The sequence below is a fragment of the Oncorhynchus keta genome, unplaced genomic scaffold (assembly GCF_023373465.1).
Source record: "Oncorhynchus keta strain PuntledgeMale-10-30-2019 unplaced genomic scaffold, Oket_V2 Un_contig_1381_pilon_pilon, whole genome shotgun sequence".
Classification (NCBI taxonomy): Eukaryota; Metazoa; Chordata; class Actinopteri; order Salmoniformes; family Salmonidae; genus Oncorhynchus; species Oncorhynchus keta.
This window is the reverse complement of record NW_026278376.1, coordinates 87,331-114,235: the sequence shown is the minus strand read 5'-3', so window position 1 is coordinate 114,235 and position 26,905 is coordinate 87,331. Positions and strand designations below refer to the sequence as shown.

The window sequence follows — 26,905 nt, the reverse complement described above, 5'->3', positions numbered from 1 at the left end:
GTGGAATAGGACAGAATATTAGACAGTGTAATAGGACAAAATATTAGACAGTGTAATATGACAAAATATTAGACAGACAGTGGAATAGGACAGAATATTAGACAGACAGTGTAATAGGACAAAATATTAGACAGACAGTGGAATAGGACAGAATATTAGACAGACAGTGTAATAGGACAAAATATTAGACAGACAGTGTAATAGGACAAAATATTAGACAGACAGTGTAATAGGACAGAATATTAGACAGACAGTGGAATAGGGCAGAATATTAGACAGTGTAATAGGACAGAATATTAGACAGACAGTGTAATAGGACAAAATATTAGACAGACAGTGTAATAGGACAAAATATTAGACAGACAGTGTAATAGGACAGAATATTAGACAGACAGTGTAATAGGACAGAATATTAGACAGACAGTGGAATAGGACAAAATATTAGACAGACAGTGGAATAGGACAGAATATTAGACAGACAGTGTAATAGGACAAAATATTAGACAGACAGTGTAATAGGACAGAATATTAGACAGACAGTGTAATAGGACAGAATATTAGACAGACAGTGGAATAGGACAAAATATTAGACAGACAGTGGAATAGGACAGAATATTAGACAGACAGTGTAATAGGACAAAATATTAGACAGACAGTGTAATAGGACAAAATATTAGACAGACAGTGTAATAGGACAGAATATTAGACAGACAGTGGAATAGGGCAGAATATTAGACAGTGTAATAGGACAGAATATTAGACAGACAGTGTAATAGGACAAAATATTAGACAGACAGTGTAATAGGACAAAATATTAGACAGACAGTGTAATAGGACAGAATATTAGACAGACAGTGTAATAGGACAAAATATTAGACAGACAGTGTAATAGGACAGAATATTAGACAGACAGTGGAATAGGACAGAATATTAGACAGACAGTGTAATAGGACAAAATATTAGACAGACAGTGTAATAGGACAGAATATTAGACAGACAGTGTAATAGGACAGAATATTAGACAGACAGTGGAATAGGACAAAATATTAGACAGACAGTGGAATAGGACAGAATATTAGACAGACAGTGTAATAGGACAAAATATTAGACAGACAGTGTAATAGGACAAAATATTAGACAGACAGTGGAATAGGGCAGAATATTAGACAGTGTAATAGGACAGAATATTAGACAGACAGTGTAATAGGACAAAATATTAGACAGACAGTGTAATAGGACAAAATATTAGACAGACAGTGTAATAGGACAGAATATTAGACAGACAGTGTAATAGGACAAAATATTAGACAGACAGTGTAATAGGACAGAATATTAGACAGACAGTGTAATAGGACAGAATATTAGACAGACAGTGTAATAGGACAGAATATTGAACAGACAGTGTAATAGGACAGAATATTAGACAGACAGTGTAATAGGACAGAATATTAGACAGACAGTGTAATAGGACAAAATATTAGACAGACAGTGTAATAGGACAGAATATTAGACAGACAGTGTAATAGGACAGAATATTAGACAGACAGTGTAATAGGACAAAATATTAGACAGACAGTGTAATAGGACAGAATATTGAACAGACAGTGTAATAGGACAGAATATTGAACAGACAGTGTAATAGGACAGAATATTAGACAGACAGTGTAATAGGAAAGAATATTAGACAGACAGTGTAATAGGACATAATATTAGACAGACAGTGGAATAGGACAGAATATTAGACAGACAGTGTAATAGGACAGAATATTAGACAGACAGTGTAATAGCACAAAATATTAGACAGACAGTGTAATAGGACAGAATATTAGACAGACAGTGTAATAGGACAGAATATTAGACAGACAGTGTAATAGGACAAAATATTAGACAGACAGTGTAATAGGACAGAATATTGAACAGACAGTGTAATAGGACAGAAGATTGAACAGACAGTGTAATAGGACAGAATATTAGACAGACAGTGTAATAGGAAAGAATATTAGACAGACAGTGTAATAGGACATAATATTAGACAGACAGTGGAATAGGACAGAATATTAGACAGACAGTGGAATAGGACAGTATATTAGACAGACAGTGTAATAGGACAGAATATTAGACAGACAGTGTAATAGGACAGAATATTAGAAAGACAGTGTAATAGGACAAAATATTAGACAGACAGTGTAATAGGACAGAATATTAGACAGACAGTGTAATAGGACAGAATATTAGACAGACAGTGTAATAGGACAGAATATTAGACAGACAGTGTAATAGGACATAATATTGAACAGACAGTGTAATAGGACAAAATATTAGACAGACAGTGTAATAGGACAGAATATTAGACAGACAGTGTAATAGGACAGAATATTAGACAGACAGTGTAATAGGACATAATATTGAACAGACAGTGTAATAGGACAAAATATTAGACAGACAGTGGAATAGGACAGAATATTAGACAGTGTAATAGGACAAAATATTAGACAGTGTAATAGGACAAAATATTAGACAGACAGTGTAATAGGACAGAATATTGAACAGACAGTGTAATAGGACAGAAGATTGAACAGACAGTGTAATAGGACAGAATATTAGACAGACAGTGTAATAGGAAAGAATATTAGACAGACAGTGTAATAGGACATAATATTAGACAGACAGTGGAATAGGACAGAATATTAGACAGACAGTGGAATAGGACAGTATATTAGACAGACAGTGTAATAGGACAGAATATTAGACAGACAGTGTAATAGGACAGAATATTAGACAGACAGTGTAATAGGACAGAATATTAGACAGACAGTGTAATAGGACAAAATATTAGACAGTGTAATAGGACAAAATATTAGACAGTGTAATAGGACAAAATATTAGACAGACAGTGGAATAGGACAGAATATTAGACAGACAGTGTAATAGGACAGAATATTAGACAGTGTAATAGGACAAAATATTAGACAGTGGAATAGGACAAAATATTAGACAGACAGTGTAATAGGACAGAATATTAGACAGACAGTGGAATAGGACAGAATATTAGACAGTGTAATAGGACAAAATATTAGACAGTGTAATATGACAAAATATTAGACAGACAGTGGAATAGGACAGAATATTAGACAGACAGTGTAATAGGACAAAATATTAGACAGACAGTGGAATAGGACAGAATATTAGACAGACAGTGTAATAGGACAAAATATTAGACAGACAGTGTAATAGGACAAAATATTAGACAGACAGTGTAATAGGACAGAATATTAGACAGACAGTGGAATAGGGCAGAATATTAGACAGTGTAATAGGACAGAATATTAGACAGACAGTGTAATAGGACAAAATATTAGACAGACAGTGTAATAGGACAAAATATTAGACAGACAGTGTAATAGGACAGAATATTAGACAGAAAGTGTAATAGGACAGAATATTAGACAGACAGTGGAATAGGACAAAATATTAGACAGACAGTGGAATAGGACAGAATATTAGACAGACAGTGTAATAGGACAAAATATTAGACAGACAGTGGAATAGGACAGAATATTAGACAGACAGTGTAATAGGACAGAATATTAGACAGACAGTGGAATAGGACAAAATATTAGACAGACAGTGGAATAGGACAGAATATTAGACAGACAGTGTAATAGGACAAAATATTAGACAGACAGTGTAATAGACAAAATATTAGACAGACAGTGTAATAGGACAGAATATTAGACAGACAGTGGAATAGGGCAGAATATTAGACAGTGTAATAGGACAGAATATTAGACAGACAGTGTAATAGGACAAAATATTAGACAGACAGTGTAATAGGACAAAATATTAGACAGACAGTGTAATAGGACAGAATATTAGACAGACAGTGTAATAGGACAAAATATTAGACAGACAGTGTAATAGGACAGAATATTAGACAGACAGTGGAATAGGACAGAATATTAGACAGACAGTGTAATAGGACAAAATATTAGACAGACAGTGTAATAGGACAGAATATTAGACAGACAGTGTAATAGGACAGAATATTAGACAGACAGTGGAATAGGACAAAATATTAGACAGACAGTGGAATAGGACAGAATATTAGACAGACAGTGTAATAGGACAAAATATTAGACAGACAGTGTAATAGGACAAAATATTAGACAGACAGTGGAATAGGGCAGAATATTAGACAGTGTAATAGGACAGAATATTAGACAGACAGTGTAATAGGACAAAATATTAGACAGACAGTGTAATAGGACAAAATATTAGACAGACAGTGTAATAGGACAGAATATTAGACAGACAGTGTAATAGGACAAAATATTAGACAGACAGTGTAATAGGACAGAATATTAGACAGACAGTGTAATAGGACAGAATATTAGACAGACAGTGTAATAGGACAGAATATTGAACAGACAGTGTAATAGGACAGAATATTAGACAGACAGTGTAATAGGACAGAATATTAGACAGACAGTGTAATAGGACAAAATATTAGACAGACAGTGTAATAGGACAGAATATTAGACAGACAGTGTAATAGGACAGAATATTAGACAGACAGTGTAATAGGACAAAATATTAGACAGACAGTGTAATAGGACAGAATATTGAACAGACAGTGTAATAGGACAGAATATTGAACAGACAGTGTAATAGGACAGAATATTAGACAGACAGTGTAATAGGAAAGAATATTAGACAGACAGTGTAATAGGACATAATATTAGACAGACAGTGGAATAGGACAGAATATTAGACAGACAGTGTAATAGGACAGAATATTAGACAGACAGTGTGAATAGCACAAAATATTAGACAGACAGTGTAATAGGACAGAATATTAGACAGACAGTGTAATAGGACAGAATATTAGACAGACAGTGTAATAGGACAAAATATTAGACAGACAGTGTAATAGGACAGAATATTGAACAGACAGTGTAATAGGACAGAAGATTGAACAGACAGTGTAATAGGACAGAATATTAGACAGACAGTGTAATAGGAAAGAATATTAGACAGACAGTGTAATAGGACATAATATTAGACAGACAGTGGAATAGGACAGAATATTAGACAGACAGTGGAATAGGACAGTATATTAGACAGACAGTGTAATAGGACAGAATATTAGACAGACAGTGTAATAGGACAGAATATTAGAAAGACAGTGTAATAGGACAAAATATTAGACAGACAGTGTAATAGGACAGAATATTAGACAGACAGTGTAATAGGACAGAATATTAGACAGACAGTGTAATAGGACAGAATATTAGACAGACAGTGTAATAGGACATAATATTGAACAGACAGTGTAATAGGACAAAATATTAGACAGACAGTGTAATAGGACAGAATATTAGACAGACAGTGTAATAGGACAGAATATTAGACAGACAGTGTAATAGGACATAATATTGAACAGACAGTGTAATAGGACAAAATATTAGACAGACAGTGGAATAGGACAGAATATTAGACAGTGTAATAGGACAAAATATTAGACAGTGTAATAGGACAAAATATTAGACAGACAGTGTAATAGGACAGAATATTGAACAGACAGTGTAATAGGACAGAAGATTGAACAGACAGTGTAATAGGACAGAATATTAGACAGACAGTGTAATAGGAAAGAATATTAGACAGACAGTGTAATAGGACATAATATTAGACAGACAGTGGAATAGGACAGAATATTAGACAGACAGTGGAATAGGACAGTATATTAGACAGACAGTGTAATAGGACAGAATATTAGACAGACAGTGTAATAGGACAGAATATTAGAAAGACAGTGTAATAGGACAAAATATTAGACAGACAGTGTAATAGGACAGAATATTAGACAGACAGTGTAATAGGACAGAATATTAGACAGACAGTGTAATAGGACAGAATATTAGACAGACAGTGTAATAGGACATAATATTGAACAGACAGTGTAATAGGACAAAATATTAGACAGACAGTGTAATAGGACAGAATATTAGACAGACAGTGTAATAGGACAGAATATTAGACAGACAGTGTAATAGGACATAATATTGAACAGACAGTGTAATAGGACAAAATATTAGACAGACAGTGGAATAGGACAGAGTATTAGACAGTGTAATAGGACAAAATATTAGACAGTGTAATAGGACAAAATATTAGACAGACAGTGGAATAGGACAGAATATTAGACAGACAGTGTAATAGGACAAAATATTAGACAGACAGTGGAATAGGACAGAATATTAGACAGACAGTGTAATAGGACAAAATATTAGACAGACAGTGTAATAGGACAAAATATTAGACAGACAGTGTAATAGGACAGAATATTAGACAGACAGTGGAATAGGGCAGAATATTAGACAGTGTAATAGGACAGAATATTAGACAGACAGTGTAATAGGACAAAATATTAGACAGACAGTGTAATAGGACAAAATATTAGACAGACAGTGTAATAGGACAGAATATTAGACAGACAGTGTAATAGGACAGAATATTAGACAGACAGTGGAATAGGACAAAATATTAGACAGACAGTGGAATAGGACAGAATATTAGACAGACAGTGTAATAGGACAAAATATTAGACAGACAGTGTAATAGGACAGAATATTAGACAGACAGTGTAATAGGACAGAATATTAGACAGACAGTGGAATAGGACAAAATATTAGACAGACAGTGGAATAGGACAGAATATTAGACAGACAGTGTAATAGGACAAAATATTAGACAGACAGTGTAATAGGACAAAATATTAGACAGACAGTGTAATAGGACAGAATATTAGACAGACAGTGGAATAGGGCAGAATATTAGACAGTGTAATAGGACAGAATATTAGACAGACAGTGTAATAGGACAAAATATTAGACAGACAGTGTAATAGGACAAAATATTAGACAGACAGTGTAATAGGACAGAATATTAGACAGACAGTGTAATAGGACAAAATATTAGACAGACAGTGTAATAGGACAGAATATTAGACAGACAGTGTAATAGGACAGAATATTGAACAGACAGTGTAATAGGACAGAATATTAGACAGACAGTGTAATAGGACAGAATATTAGACAGACAGTGTAATAGGACAAAATATTAGACAGACAGTGTAATAGGACAGAATATTAGACAGACAGTGTAATAGGACAGAATATTAGACAGACAGTGGAATAGGACAGAATATTAGACAGACAGTGTAATAGGACAAAATATTAGACAGACAGTGTAATAGGACAAAATATTAGACAGACAGTGTAATAGGACAGAATATTAGACAGACAGTGGAATAGGACAAAATATTAGACAGTGTAATAGGACAGAATATTAGACAGACAGTGTAATAGGACAAAATATTAGACAGACAGTGTAATAGGACAAAATATTAGACAGACAGTGTAATAGGACAGAATATTAGACAGACAGTGTAATAGGACAAAATATTAGACAGACAGTGTAATAGGACAGAATATTAGACAGACAGTGTAATAGGACAGAATATTGAACAGACAGTGTAATAGGACAGAATATTAGCCAGTGTAATAGGACAGAATATTAGACAGACAGTGTAATAGGACAAAATATTAGACAGACAGTGTAATAGGACAAAATATTAGACAGACAGTGTAATAGGACAGAATATTGAACAGACAGTGTAATAGGACAGAATATTGAACAGACAGTGTAATAGGAAATAATATTAGACAGACAGTGTAATAGGACAGAATATTAGACAGACAGTGGAATAGGACAGAATATTAGACAGACAGTGTAATAGGACAGAATAGACAGACAGTGTAATAGGACAGAATATTAGACAGACAGTGTAATAGGACAGAATTAAGACAGACAGTGTAATAGGACAGAATATTAGACAGACAGTGGAATAGGACAGAATATTAGACAGACAGTGTAATAGGACAAAATATTAGACAGACAGTGTAATAGGACAGAATATTAGACAGACAGTGTAATAGGACAGAATATTAGACAGACAGTGGAATAGGACAGAATATTAGACAGACAGTGTAATAGGACAGAATATTAGACAGACAGTGTAATAGGACAAAATATTAGACAGACAGTGTAATAGGACAAAATATTAGACAGACAGTGTAATAGGACAGAATATTAGACAGACAGACAGTGTAATAGGACAGAATATTAGACAGACAGTGTAATAGGACAGAAATATTAGACAGACAGTGTAATAGGACAAAATATTAGACAGACAGTGTAATAGGACAAATATTAGACAGACAGTGTAATAGGACAGAATATTAGACAGACAGTGTAATAGGACAAAATATTAGACAGACAGTGTAATAGGACAGAATATTAGACAGACAGTGGAATAGGACAGAATATTAGACAGACAGTGTAATAGGACAAAATATTAGACAGACAGTGTAATAGGACAGAATATTAGACAGACAGTGTAATAGGACAGAATATTAGACAGACAGTGGAATAGGACAAAATATTAGACAGACAGTGGAATAGGACAGAATATTAGACAGACAGTGTAATAGGACAAAATATTAGACAGACAGTGTAATAGGACAAAATATTAGACAGACAGTGGAATAGGGCAGAATATTAGACAGTGTAATAGGACAGAATATTAGACAGACAGTGTAATAGGACAAAATATTAGACAGACAGTGTAATAGGACAAAATATTAGACAGACAGTGTAATAGGACAGAATATTAGACAGACAGTGTAATAGGACAAAATATTAGACAGACAGTGTAATAGGACAGAATATTAGACAGACAGTGTAATAGGACAGAATATTAGACAGACAGTGTAATAGGACAGAATATTGAACAGACAGTGTAATAGGACAGAATATTAGACAGACAGTGTAATAGGACAGAATATTAGACAGACAGTGTAATAGGACAAAATATTAGACAGACAGTGTAATAGGACAGAATATTAGACAGACAGTGTAATAGGACAGAATATTAGACAGACAGTGTAATAGGACAAAATATTAGACAGACAGTGTAATAGGACAGAATATTGAACAGACAGTGTAATAGGACAGAATATTGAACAGACAGTGTAATAGGACAGAATATTAGACAGACAGTGTAATAGGAAAGAATATTAGACAGACAGTGTAATAGGACATAATATTAGACAGACAGTGGAATAGGACAGAATATTAGACAGACAGTGTAATAGGACAGAATATTAGACAGACAGTGTAATAGCACAAAATATTAGACAGACAGTGTAATAGGACAGAATATTAGACAGACAGTGTAATAGGACAGAATATTAGACAGACAGTGTAATAGGACAAAATATTAGACAGACAGTGTAATAGGACAGAATATTGAACAGACAGTGTAATAGGACAGAAGATTGAACAGACAGTGTAATAGGACAGAATATTAGACAGACAGTGTAATAGGAAAGAATATTAGACAGACAGTGTAATAGGACATAATATTAGACAGACAGTGGAATAGGACAGAATATTAGACAGACAGTGGAATAGGACAGTATATTAGACAGACAGTGTAATAGGACAGAATATTAGACAGACAGTGTAATAGGACAGAATATTAGAAAGACAGTGTAATAGGACAAAATATTAGACAGACAGTGTAATAGGACAGAATATTAGACAGACAGTGTAATAGGACAGAATATTAGACAGACAGTGTAATAGGACAGAATATTAGACAGACAGTGTAATAGGACATAATATTGAACAGACAGTGTAATAGGACAAAATATTAGACAGACAGTGTAATAGGACAGAATATTAGACAGACAGTGTAATAGGACAGAATATTAGACAGACAGTGTAATAGGACATAATATTGAACAGACAGTGTAATAGGACAAAATATTAGACAGACAGTGGAATAGGACAGAATATTAGACAGTGTAATAGGACAAAATATTAGACAGTGTAATAGGACAAAATATTAGACAGACAGTGTAATAGGACAGAATATTGAACAGACAGTGTAATAGGACAGAAGATTGAACAGACAGTGTAATAGGACAGAATATTAGACAGACAGTGTAATAGGAAAGAATATTAGACAGACAGTGTAATAGGACATAATATTAGACAGACAGTGGAATAGGACAGAATATTAGACAGACAGTGGAATAGGACAGTATATTAGACAGACAGTGTAATAGGACAGAATATTAGACAGACAGTGTAATAGGACAGAATATTAGAAAGACAGTGTAATAGGACAAAATATTAGACAGACAGTGTAATAGGACAGAATATTAGACAGACAGTGTAATAGGACAGAATATTAGACAGACAGTGTAATAGGACAGAATATTAGACAGACAGTGTAATAGGACATAATATTGAACAGACAGTGTAATAGGACAAAATATTAGACAGACAGTGTAATAGGACAGAATATTAGACAGACAGTGTAATAGGACAGAATATTAGACAGACAGTGTAATAGGACATAATATTGAACAGACAGTGTAATAGGACAAAATATTAGACAGACAGTGGAATAGGACAGAGTATTAGACAGTGTAATAGGACAAAATATTAGACAGTGTAATAGGACAAAATATTAGACAGACAGTGGAATAGGACAGAATATTAGACAGACAGTGTAATAGGACAAAATATTAGACAGACAGTGGAATAGGACAGAATATTAGACAGACAGTGTAATAGGACAAAATATTAGACAGACAGTGTAATAGGACAAAATATTAGACAGACAGTGTAATAGGACAGAATATTAGACAGACAGTGGAATAGGGCAGAATATTAGACAGTGTAATAGGACAGAATATTAGACAGACAGTGTAATAGGACAAAATATTAGACAGACAGTGTAATAGGACAAAATATTAGACAGACAGTGTAATAGGACAGAATATTAGACAGACAGTGTAATAGGACAGAATATTAGACAGACAGTGGAATAGGACAAAATATTAGACAGACAGTGGAATAGGACAGAATATTAGACAGACAGTGTAATAGGACAAAATATTAGACAGACAGTGTAATAGGACAGAATATTAGACAGACAGTGTAATAGGACAGAATATTAGACAGACAGTGGAATAGGACAAAATATTAGACAGACAGTGGAATAGGACAGAATATTAGACAGACAGTGTAATAGGACAAAATATTAGACAGACAGTGTAATAGGACAAAATATTAGACAGACAGTGTAATAGGACAGAATATTAGACAGACAGTGGAATAGGGCAGAATATTAGACAGTGTAATAGGACAGAATATTAGACAGACAGTGTAATAGGACAAAATATTAGACAGACAGTGTAATAGGACAAAATATTAGACAGACAGTGTAATAGGACAGAATATTAGACAGACAGTGTAATAGGACAAAATATTAGACAGACAGTGTAATAGGACAGAATATTAGACAGACAGTGTAATAGGACAGAATATTGAACAGACAGTGTAATAGGACAGAATATTAGACAGACAGTGTAATAGGACAGAATATTAGACAGACAGTGTAATAGGACAAAATATTAGACAGACAGTGTAATAGGACAGAATATTAGACAGACAGTGTAATAGGACAGAATATTAGACAGACAGTGGAATAGGACAGAATATTAGACAGACAGTGTAATAGGACAAAATATTAGACAGACAGTGTAATAGGACAAAATATTAGACAGACAGTGTAATAGGACAGAATATTAGACAGACAGTGGAATAGGGCAGAATATTAGACAGTGTAATAGGACAGAATATTAGACAGACAGTGTAATAGGACAAAATATTAGACAGACAGTGTAATAGGACAAAATATTAGACAGACAGTGTAATAGGACAGAATATTAGACAGACAGTGTAATAGGACAAAATATTAGACAGACAGTGTAATAGGACAGAATATTAGACAGACAGTGTAATAGGACAGAATATTGAACAGACAGTGTAATAGGACAGAATATTAGACAGACAGTGTAATAGGACAGAATATTAGACAGACAGTGTAATAGGACAAAATATTAGACAGACAGTGTAATAGGACAGAATATTAGACAGACAGTGTAATAGGACAGAATATTAGACAGACAGTGTAATAGGACAAAATATTAGACAGACAGTGTAATAGGACAGAATATTGAACAGACAGTGTAATAGGACAGAATATTGAACAGACAGTGTAATAGGAAATAATATTAGACAGACAGTGTAATAGGACAGAATATTAGACAGACAGTGGAATAGGACAGAATATTAGACAGACAGTGTAATAGGACAGAATATTAGACAGACAGTGTAATAGGACAGAATATTAGACAGACAGTGTAATAGGACAGTATATTAGACAGACAGTGTAATAGGACAGAATATTAGACAGACAGTGTAATAGGACAGAATATTAGACAGACAGTGTAATAGGACAAAATATTAGACAGACAGTGTAATAGGACAGAATATTGAACAGACAGTGTAATAGGACAGAAGATTGAACAGACAGTGTAATAGGACAGAATATTAGACAGACAGTGTAATAGGAAAGAATATTAGACAGACAGTGTAATAGGACATAATATTAGACAGACAGTGGAATAGGACAGAATATTAGACAGACAGTGGAATAGGACAGTATATTAGACAGACAGTGTAATAGGACAGAATATTAGACAGACAGTGTAATAGGACAGAATATTAGAAAGACAGTGTAATAGGACAAAATATTAGACAGACAGTGTAATAGGACAGAATATTAGACAGACAGTGTAATAGGACAGAATATTAGACAGACAGTGTAATAGGACAGAATATTAGACAGACAGTGTAATAGGACATAATATTGAACAGACAGTGTAATAGGACAAAATATTAGACAGACAGTGTAATAGGACAGAATATTAGACAGACAGTGTAATAGGACAGAATATTGAACAGACAGTGTAATAGGACAGAATATTGAACAGACAGTGTAATAGGACAGAATATTAGACAGACAGTGTAATAGGAAAGAATATTAGACAGACAGTGTAATACGACAGAATATTAGACAGACAGTGGAATAGGACAGAATATTAGACAGACAGTGTAATAGGACAAAATATTAGACAGACAGTGTAATAGGACAGAATATTAGACAGACAGTGTAATAGGACAGAATATTGAACAGACAGTGTAATAGGACAGAATATTAGCCAGTGTAATAGGACAGAATATTAGACAGACAGTGTAATAGGACAAAATATTAGACAGACAGTGACAAAATATTAGACAGTGTAATAGGACAGAATATTGAACAGACAGTGTAATAGGAAATAATATTAGACAGACAGTGTAATAGGACAGAATATTAGACAGACAGTGGAATAGGACAGAATATTAGACAGACAGTGTAATAGGACAGAATATTAGACAGACAGTGTAATAGGACAGAATATTAGACAGACAGTGTAATAGGACAGTATATTAGACAGACAGTGTAATAGGACAGTATATTAGACAGACAGTGTAATAGGACAGAATATTAGACAGACAGTGTAATAGGACAGAATATTAGACAGACAGTGTAATAGGACAGAATATTAGACAGACAGTGTAATAGGACAGAATATTAGACAGACAGTGTAATAGGACAGAATATTAGACAGACAGTGTAATAGGACAGAATATTAGACAGACAGGGGAATAGGACAGAATATTAGACAGACAGTGTAATAGGACAGAATATTAGACAGACAGTGGAATAGGGCAGAATATTAGCCAGTGTAATAGGACAGAATATTAGACAGACAGTGTAATAGGACAGAATATTAGACAGACAGTGTAATAGGACAGAATATTAGACAGACAGTGTAATAGGACAGTATATTAGACAGTGGAATTGGGCAGAATATTAGACAGACAGTGTAATAGGACAGTATATTAGACAGTGGAATTGGGCAGAATATTAGACAGACAGTGTAATAGGACAGAATATTAGACAGTGGAATTGGGCAGAATATTAGACAGACAGTGTAATAGGACAGAATATTAGACAGACAGTGTAATAGGACAGTATATTAGACAGTGGAATTGGGCAGAATATTAGACAGACAGTGTAATAGGACAGAATATTAGACAGACAGTGTAATAGGACAGAATATTAGACAGACAGTGGAATAGGACAGAATATTAGAAAGACAGTGTAATAGGACAGAATATTAGAAAGACAGTGTAATAGGACAGAGTATTGAACAGACAGTGGAATAGGGCAGAATATTAGCCAGTGTAATAGGACAGAATATTAGACAGACAGTGTAATAGGACAGAATATTAGACAGACAGTGTAATAGGACAGAATATTAGACAGACAGTGTAATAGGACAGTATATTAGACAGTGGAATTGGGCAGAATATTAGACAGACAGTGTAATAGGACAGTATATTAGACAGTGGAATTGGGCAGAATATTAGACAGACAGTGTAATAGGACAGAATATTAGACAGACAGTGTAATAGGACAGTATATTAGACAGACAGTGTAATAGGACAGAATATTAGCCAGTGTAATAGGACAGAATATTAGCCAGTGTAATAGGACAGGATATTAGACAGTGGAATTGGGCAGAATATTAGACAGACAGTGTAATAGGACAGTATATTAGACAGACAGTGTAATAGGACAGAATATTAGCCAGTGTAATAGGACAGAATATTAGCCAGTGTAATAGGACAGGATATTAGACAGTGTAATAGGACAGAATATTAGACAGACAGTGTAATAGGACAGAATATTAGACAGACAGTGGAATAGGACAGGATATTAGACAGTGGAATTGGGCAGAATATTAGACAGACAGTGTAATAGGACAGTATATTAGAAAGACAGTGTAATAGAACAGAATATGTGTAATATTATATCTGATTTCTCTCTCTAGGTCTGTTGTGTAGGTCTGATTTCTCTCTCTAGGTCTGTTGTGTAGGTCTGATTTCTCTCTCTAGGTCTGTTGTGTAGGTCTGATTTCTCTCTCTAGGTCTGTTGTGTAGGTCTGATTTCTCTCTCTAGGTCTGTTGTGTAGGTCTGATTTCTCTCTCTAGGTCTGTTGTGTAGGTCTGATTTCTCTCTCTAGGTCTGTTGTGTAGGTCTGATTTCTCTCTCTAGGTCTGTTGTGTAGGTCTGATTTCTCTCTCTAGGTCTGTTGTGTAGGTCTGATTTCTCTCTCTAGGTCTGTTGTGTAGGTCTGATTTCTCTCTCTAGGTCTGTTGTGTAGGTCTGATTTCTCTCTCTAGGTCTGTTGTGTAGGTCTGATTTCTCTCTCTAGGTCTGTTGTGTAGGTACCCAGAGGAGGACGATGAGTCTTTTCCCTTGCCGGAGTCTGTTCCTCTGTTCTGTCTGCCCATGGGAGCTAGCATTGAGTTCTGGCCAGCTCACACCAAACACTCCCTGCCTGTCTTCTCTACCTTTGTACTGACTGGGGCCTCTGGAGACAAGGTGGGTACAAGCACACACACCAGAGGAGGCTGGTAGGATAAACTATAAGGGGGGAAGGGCTCATTGTAATGGCTGGGTTTCCACAATGTGTTTGATACCGTTCCAGCCATGACAATGGAACCGTCCTCCTAAAACTCCTCCCACCAGCCTCCTCTGACACACAGAACGGACAGATAGATATTTTATTTGATCAATTTGACCTTTATTTAACTAGGCAAGTCAGTTAAGAACAAATTATTGGGGATTTGGGGATACGTTACTTTTGTGTGTGTGTGTGTGTGTGTGTGTGTGTGTGTGTGTGTGTGTGTGTGTGTGTGTGTGTGTGTGTGTGTGTGTGTGTGTGTGTGTGTGTGTGTGTGTGTGTGTGTGTGTGTGTGTGTGTGTGTGTGTGTGTGTGTGTGTGCTTGCGCGCGTGCGTGCGTGCGCGTGTGTGTGTGTGTGTGTTCGTCTACCTCTCTCCAGGTGTATGGAGCTGCCATCCAGTTCTATGAGCCGTACCCAGAGGACCAGCTGAGTGACAGACAGCGTTCTCTGCTGGGGCTACCGGGCACGTGCAGTAGCAGCGAGGGGACAAAGAGCGTTCACGCTAACAAGAGCATCTGTTTGCTGTCACACTGGCCGTTCTTTGACTCATTCAGGAACTTCCTGACGTTTCTCTACAGATACTCCATCTCTGGACCACATGCTCTGCCCATAGAGAAGTGAGGAATAACACACACACACACACGCACACACACACACACACACACACACACACACACACACACACACACACACACACACACACACACACACACACACACACACACACACACACACACACACACACACACACACACACACACAGACTACACGCACACACACACACACACACACACACACACACACACACACACACACACACACACACACACACACACACACACACACACACACACACACACACACACACACACACACACACACACAGACTACACGCTTTCATTTAATTTCCAATCTCATTTTCAAGTGTCAAATAAAACATGAAACAAATAAAATAAAACAATATTTAGTAACAATAATAACAATAATAATAATAATAATCATATTGGAACTGCTGTTTGATAATTATTTTATTTTATTTTTTACCTTTATTTAACTAGGCAAGTCAGAACAAATTCTTATTTTCAATGACGGCCTAGGAACAGTGGGCTTAACTGCCTTGTTCAGGGGCAGAACGACTGATCTGTACCTCTTCAGCTCGGGGATATGAACCTTCTGGTTACTAGTCCAAAGCTCTAACCACTAGGCTAATAATAATAATATATTTATAATAATATTAATAATATGGGAACTATTGTCTAATAATAACAACAATGAACTAATAATAACAATATGGACACTACTGTCTGATAATAATAACCATGAACTAAAAATAAGATGGGAATTACTGTCTCTTAGTAATAATATCAAATCAAATCAAATGTATTTATATAGCCCTTCGTACATCAGCTGATGTCTCAAAGTGCTGTACAGAAACCCAGTCTAAAACCCCAAACAGCAAGCAATGCAGTTGTAGAAGCACGGTGACTAGGAAAAACTCCCTAGAAAGCCCAAAACCTAGGAAGAAACCTAGAGAGGAACCAGGCTATGTGGGGTGGCCAGTCCTCTTCTGGCTGTGCCGGGTGGAGAGGAACCAGGCTATGTGGGGTGGCCAGTCCTCTTCTGGCTGTGCCGGGTGGAGATTATAACAGAACATGGCCAAGATGTTCAAATGTTCATAAATGACCAGCATGGTCAAATAATAATAGTTGAAACTGGAGCAGCAGCACAGTCAGGTGGACTGGGGACAGCAAGGAGTCATCATGTCAGGTAGTCCTGGGGCATGGTCCTAGGGCTCAGGTCCTCCGAGAGAGAAAGAAAGAGAGAATTAGAGAGTGTAACGTCGTTTGTCTGTTGTATGAAGAGAGTCAGACCGAAATGCAGCGTGTAGGTTACTCATGACTTTTAATGAAGAAAATGCGGTACATGAAATAACTGAAGAAGAAAACAACAAACGAGTGAAACTAATTACAGCCTATCTGGTGACTAACACAGAGACAGGTACAATCACCCACGAAATACAACGCGCACTCAGGCTGCCTAAATACGGTTCCCAATCCGAGACAACGAGAATCAGCTGACTCCAATTAGGAATCGCCTCAGGCAGCCAAGCCTAACTAGACACACCCCTAATAATACACACTCCCAATTAATACAAACCCCAATACGAAACACAACATATGTCACAACACAACCATGTCACACCCTGGCCTACCCAAACATATTACAAAAACACAAGATACAATGACCAAGGCGTGACAGAGAGAGCATATGTGGGGTGGCCAGTCCTCTTCTGGCTGTGCCGGGTGGAGATTATAATAATTAGTAGCTAATAATAATATTATAATAATTATTATTATTAGTATTATAATAATATGAGAACTACTGTCTGTTAATAATACCAATTAACTAATATTACTAAGAACGTACAAGGTAAAGGTAAAATAAAGGTAAATAAAGGTACAACTGCTAATACAACTAATATAACTACTGCTACAACGTATAAAACTACTGCTACAACTACTAATACAACTAATATAACTACTGCTACAACTACAAATAACACTAATATAACTACTGCTACAACTACTAATAACACTAATATAACTACTGCTACAACTACAAATAACACTAATATAACTACTGCTACAACTACTAATAACACTAATATAACTACTGCCACAACTACTAATAACACTAATATAACTACTGCTACAACTACTAATAACACTAATATAACTACTGCTACAACTACTAATACAACTAATATAACTACTACTACAACTACTAATACAACTAATATAACTACTACTACAACTACTAATAACACTAATATAACTACTGCTACAACTACTAATACAACTAATATAACTACTACTACAACTACTAATACAACTAATATAACTACTGCTACAACTACTAATACAACTAATAAAACTACTGCTACAACTACTAATACAACTAATATAACTACTACTACAACTACTAATAACACTAATATAACTACTGCTACAACTACTAATACAACTAATATAACTACTACTACAACTACTAATACAACTAATATAACTACTACTACAACTACTAATACAACTAATATAACTACTGCTACAACTACTAATAACACTAATATAACTACTGCTACAACTACTAATAACACTAATATAACTACTGCTACAACTACTAATAACACTAATATAACTACTACTACAACTACTAATAACACTAATATAACTACTACTACAACTACTAATACAACTAATATAACTACTGCTACAACTACTAATAACACTAATATAACTACTGCTACAACTACTAATACAACTAATATAACTACTGCTACAACTACTGCTACAACTACTAATAACACTAATATAACTACTGCTACAACTACTAATACAACTACTGCTACAACTACTAATACAACTAATATAACTACTGCTACAACTACTGCTACAACTACTAATAACACTAATATAACTACTGCTACAACTACTAATACAACTAATATAACTACTGCTACAACTACTAATACAACTAATATAACTACTGCTACAACTACTAATAACACTAATATAACTACTGCTACAACTACTAATACAACTAATATAACTACTGCTACAACTACTAATAACACTAATATAACTACTACTACAACTACTAATAACACTAATATAACTACTGCTACAACTACTAATGCAACTAATATAACTACTGCTACAACTACTAATATAACTACTGCTACAACTACTAATAACACTAATATAACTACTAATACAACTACTAATACAACTACTATAACTACTGCTACAACTACTTATAACACTAATATAACTACTACTACAACTACTAATAACACTAATATAACTACTAATACAACTACTAATACAACTACTATAACTACTGCTACAACTACTAATAACACTAATATAACTACTGCTACAACTACTAATAACACTAATATAACTACTGCTACAACTACTAATAACACTAATATAACTACTGCTACAACTACTAATAACACTAATATAACTACTGCTACAACTACTAATAACACTAATATAACTACTACTACAACTACTAATAACACTAATATAACTACTACTACAACTACTAATAACACTAATATAACTACTAATAACACTAATATAACTACTAATAACACTAATATAACTACTGCTACAACTACTAATACAACTGATATAACTACTGCTACAACTACTAATACAACTAATATAACTACTGCTACAACTACTAATAACACTAATATAACTACTACTACAACTACTAATAACACTAATATAACTACTGCTACAACTACTAATAACACTAATATAACTACTGCTACAACTACTAATAACACTAATATAACTACTACTACAACTACTAATACAACTACTACAACTACTGCTACAACTACTAATAACACTAATATAACTACTACTACAACTACTAATAACACTGATATAACTACTAATAACACTAATATAACTACTAATAACACTAATATAACTAATACAACTACTATAACTAATATAACTACTACAACTACTAATATAACTACTACTACAACTACTAACAACTAATATAACTACTGCTACAACTACTAATAACACTAATATAACTACTGCTACAACTACTAATAACACTAATATAACTACTGCTACAACTACTAATACAACTAATATAACTACTGCTACAACTACTAATAACACTAATATAACTACTGCTACAACTAATATAACTACTGCTACAACTACTAATAATATATAACTACTGCTACAACTACTAATAACACTAATATAACTACTGCTACAACTACTAATACAACTAATATAACTACTAATACAACTACTAATAACACTAATATAACTACTAATAACACTAATATAACTACTAATAACACTAATATAACTACTGCTACAACTACTAATACAACTAATATAACTACTGCTACAACTACTAATAACACTAATATAACTACTGCTACAACTACTAATAACAATATAACTACTACTACAACTACTAATACTAATATAACTACTACAACTACTAATATAACTAATATAACTACTGCTAAACTACTAATACAACTAATATAACTACTGCTACAACTACTAATAACACTAATATAACTACTACTACAACTACTAATACAACTAATATAACTACTGCTACAACTACTAACAACTAATATAACTACTGCTACAACTACTAATACAACTAATATAACTACTGCAAACTACTAATAACACTAATATAACTACTGCTACAACTACTAATAACACTAATATAACTACTGCTACAACTACTAATAACACTAATATAACTACTGCTACAACTACTAATAACACTAATATAACTACTGCTACAACTACTAATAACACTAATATAACTACTACTACAACTACTAATACAACTAATATAACTACTGCTATAACTACTAATAACACTAATATAACTACTACTAACTACTAATAACACTAATATAACTACTGCTAAACTACTAATACAACTAATATAACTACTGCTAAACTACTAATGCAACTAATATAACTACTAATAACTACTAATAACACTAACTAACTACTGCTACAACTACTAATACAACTAATATAACTACTGCTACAACTACTAATGCAACTAATATACCTACTACTACAACTACTAATAACAATATAACTACTACTACAACTACTAATACAACTAATATAACTACTACTACAACTACTAATAACACTAATATAACTACTGCTACAACTACTAATAACACTAACTACTGCTACAACTACTAATAACACTAATATAACTACTGCTGCAACTACTAATACAACTAATATAACTACTACTACAACTACTAATAACACTAATATAACTACTGCTACAACTACTAATACAACTAATATAACTACTGCTACAACTACTAATACAACTAATATAACTACTGCTACAACTACTAATAACACTAATATAACTACTGCTACAACTACTAATACAACTAATATAACTACTGCTACAACTACTAATAACACTAATGTAACTACTAATAACACTAATATAACTACTAATAACACTAATATAACTACTGCTACAACTACTAATACAACTAATATAACTACTGCTACAACTACTAATAACACTAATATAACTACTGCTACAACTACTAATGCAACTAATATAACTACTACTACAACTACTAATACAACTAATATAACTACTGCTACAACTACTAATATAACTAATATAACTACTGCTACAACTACTAATACAACTAATATAACTACTGCTACAACTACTAATAACACTAATATAACTACTACTACAACTACTAATACAACTAATATAACTACTGCTACAACTACTAATGCAACTAATATAACTACTGCTACAACTACTAATACAACTAATATAACTACTGCTACAACTACTAATAACACTAATATAACTACTGCTACAACTACTAATAACACTAATATAACTACTGCTACAACTACTAATAACACTAATATAACTACTGCTACAACTACTAATAACACTAATATAACTACTGCTACAACTACTAATAACACTAATATAACTACTACTACAACTACTAATACAACTAATATAACTACTGCTATAACTACTAATAACACTAATATAACTACTACTACAACTACTAATAACACTAATATAACTACTGCTACAACTACTAATACAACTAATATAACTACTGCTACAACTACTAATGCAACTAATATAACTACTGCTACAACTACTAATAACACTAATATAACTACTGCTACAACTACTAATACAACTAATATAACTACTGCTACAACTACTAATGCAACTAATATACCTACTACTACAACTACTAATAACACTAATATAACTACTACTACAACTACTAATACAACTAATATAACTACTACTACAACTACTAATAACACTAATATAACTACTGCTACAACTACTAATAACACTAATATAACTACTGCTACAACTACTAATAACACTAATATAACTACTACTACAACTACTAATATAACTACTGCTACAACTACTAATACAACTAATATAACTACTGCTACAACTACTAATATAACTACTGCTACAACTACTAATAACACTAATATAACTACTGCTACAACTACTAATAACACTAATATAACTACTGCTACAACTACTAATAACACGAATATAACTACTACTACAACTACTAATACAACTAATATAACTACTGCTACAACTACTAATATAACTAATATAACTACTGCTACAACTACTAATAACACTAATATAACTACTGCTACACCTACTAATATAACTACTGCTACAACTACTAATGCAACTAATATAACTACTAATACAACTACTATAACTACTGCTACAACTACTAATAACACTAATATAACTACTACTACAACTACTAATACAACTACTACAACTACTGCTACAACTACTAATAACACTAATATAACTACTGCTACAACTACTAATAACACTAATATAACTACTGCTACAACTACTAATAACACTAATATAACTACTACTACAACTACTAATACAACTAATATAACTACTGCTACAACTACTAATGCAACTAATATAACTACTGCTACAACTACTAATAACACTAATATAACTACTGCTACAACTACTAATAACACTAATATAACTACTACTACAACTACTAATACAACTTATATAACTACTGCTACAACTACTAATGCAACTAATATAACTACTAATACAACTACTATAACTACTACTACAACTACTAATAACACTAATATAACTACAGCTACAACTACTAATGCAACTAATATAACTACTACTCCAACTACTAATATAACTACTGCTACAACTACTAATAGCACTAATTCGTGCTCTCAAGGATTAGCCCCTTTTTCAAGTTTTGCCTAAAATGACATACCCAAATCTAACTGCCTGGTACCATTTGAAAGGAAACACTTTGAAGTTTATGGAAATGTGAATGTGAATGTAGTAGAATATAACACAATTGATATGGATAAAGATAATACAAAGAAACATTATTTTTTTTAGTACCATCATCTTTGAAATGTAAAAGAAAGACCATAATGTATTATTCCAGCCCAGGTGCAAAGTTTTAGACTGATCCAATGAACCATTGCATATCTGTTCAAAATGTTGTCCCGAGACTGCCCAAATGTGCCTAATTTGTTAATGAATAACTGTTCATGTTGAAAATTATGCACTCTCCTCAAACAACAGCATGGTATTCTTTCACTGTAACAGCTACAGTAAATTGGACAGTGCAGTTAGATTAACAATAATTTAAGATTTCTGCCTATATCAGATATGTCTATGTCCTGGGAAATATTCTTGTTACTTACAACCTCATGCTAATTGCATTAGCCTACGATAGCTCAACCGTCTCGTGGAAGGGACACCGATCCCGAAGTAGTTTTAAACTAAGTACCTATAATATATTTAATATATTTAATAATATTTAATAATATGTAATAATATCTCCACATTAATATTAATTATTATTAAATTAATGAATAAAGGGATACTTTGGGATTTGGGCAATGAGGCCCTTTATCTACTTCCCCAGAGTCAGATGAACTCCTGGATAACATTTTTATGACTGGAAGTCTATGGTATTTGCTAGCCCAGTCATTATGCTAATGCTACTTAGCAATTGCGCTAACGCTAGTTAGCAACTTCCTTATATTATATACTGTCCATACTGTCTATACACACCATTATATACTGTCTATACACACCATTATATACTGTCTATAGTGTATATACACAGCATTATATACTGTCTATACACACCATTATATACTGTCTATACACACCATTATATACTGTCTATACACAGCATTATATACTGTCTATACACACCATTATATACTGTCTATAAACACCATTATATACTGTCTATAAACACCATTATATACTGTCTATACACACCATTATATACTGTCTATACACACCATTATATACTGTCCATACACACCATTATATACTGTCTATACACACCATTATATACTGTCTATACACACCATTATATACTGTCTATACACACCATTATATACTGTCTATACACACCATTATATACTGTCTATACACACCATTATATACTGTCTATAGTGTATATACACAGCATTATATACTGTCTATACACAGCATTATATACTGTCTATACACACCATTATATACTGTCTATACACACCATTATATACTGTCTATACACACCATTATATACTGTCTATACACACCATTATATACTGTCTATAGTGTATATACACAGCATTATATACTGTCTATACACAGCATTATATACTGTCTATACACACCATTATATACTGTCTATAAACACCATTATATACTGTCTATAAACACCATTATATACTGTCTATACACAGCATTATATACTGTCTATACACACCATTATATACTGTCTATACACACCATTATATACTGTCTATAAACACCATTATATACTGTCTATAAACACCATTATATACTGTCTATACACAACATTATATACTGTCTATAAACACCATTATATACTGTCTATACATTTACATTTACATTTAAGTCATTTAGCAGACGCTCTTATCCAGAGCGACTTACACACCATTATATACTGTCCATACACACCATTATATACTGTCTATACACACCATTATATACTGTCTATACACACCATTATATACTGTCTATACACACCATTATATACTGTCTATACACACCATTATATACTGTCTATACACACCATTATATACTGTCTATAGTGTATATACACAGCATTATATACTGTCTATACACACCATTATATACTGTCTATAGTGTATATACACACCATTATATACTGTCTATAAACACCATTATATACTGTCTATACACACCATTATATACTGTCTATAAACACCATTATATACTGTCTATACACACCATTATATACTGTCTATACACACCATTATATACTGTCTATAAACACCATTATATACTGTCTATACACACCATTATATACTGTCTATACACACCATTATATACTGTCTATAAACACCATTATATACTGTCTATACACACCATTATATACTGTCTATACACACCATTATATACTGTCTATACACACCATTATATACTGTCTATACACACCATTATATACTGTCTATACACACCATTATATACTGTCTATACACACCATTATATACTGTCCATACACACCATTATATACTGTCTATACACACCATTATATACTGTCTATACACACCATTATATACTGTCTATAGTGTATATACACAGCATTATATACTGTCTATACACAGCATTATATACTGTCTATACACACCATTATATACTGTCTATAAACACCATTATATACTGTCTATACACACCATTATATACTGTCTATACACACCATTATATACTGTCTATACACACCATTATATACTGTCTATACACACCATTATATACTGTCTATACACACCATTATATACTGTCTATACACACCATTATATACTGTCTATACACACCATTATATACTGTCTATACACACCATTATATACTGTCTATACACACCATTATATACTGTCTATACACACCATTATATACTGTCTATACACACCATTATATACTGTCTATACACACCATTATATACTGTCTATACACACCATTATATACTGTCTATATCCACCATTATATACTGTCTATATCCACCATTATATACTGTCTATACACACCATTATATACTGTCTATAAACACCATTATATACTGTCTATAAACACCATTATATACTGTCTATAGTTTATTTATTTATTTTGGGGATGTTAGATATTACTGCAATGTTGGAGCTAGAAACACCAGCATTTCACTGTTGGAGCTAGAAACACCAGCATGACACTATTGGAGCAAGAAACACCAGCATTACACTGTTGGAGCTAGGAACACAAGCATTACACTGTTGGAGCTAGGAACACAAGCATTACACTGTTGGAGCTAGGAACACAAGCATTTCACTGTTGGAGCTAGGAACACCAGCATTTCACTGTTGGAGCTAGAAACACCAGCATTTCACTGTTGGAGCTAGGAACACCAGCATTTCACTGTTGGAGCTAGGAACACCAGCATGACACTATTGGAGCTAGGAACACCAGCATTACACTGTTGGAGCTAGAAACACCAACATTTCACTGTTGGAGCTAGGAACACCATCATTACACTGTTGGAGCTAGAAACACCAACATTTCACTGTTGGAGCTAGGAACACCAGCATTTCACTGTTGGAGCTAGAAACACCAGCATTACACTGTTGGAGCTAGGAACACCATCATTACACTGTTGGAGCTAGAAACACC

General features: G+C 33.4%; 1 protein-coding gene across 1 annotated transcript in view; it reads left to right on the top strand.

The window, feature by feature from the left end:
* LOC118382582 (C-myc promoter-binding protein-like) overlaps positions 1 to 26,905 on the top strand; it is a 144,215-nt gene that overhangs the window by 37,270 nt on the left and 80,040 nt on the right. Inside the window, exons 6-7 of the mRNA XM_052501501.1 lie at positions 15,312 to 15,481; positions 15,944 to 16,182. Of these exons, the coding sequence (XP_052357461.1) occupies positions 15,312 to 15,481; positions 15,944 to 16,182 (409 nt within the window). The remainder of the gene's footprint in view (positions 1 to 15,311; positions 15,482 to 15,943; positions 16,183 to 26,905) is intronic.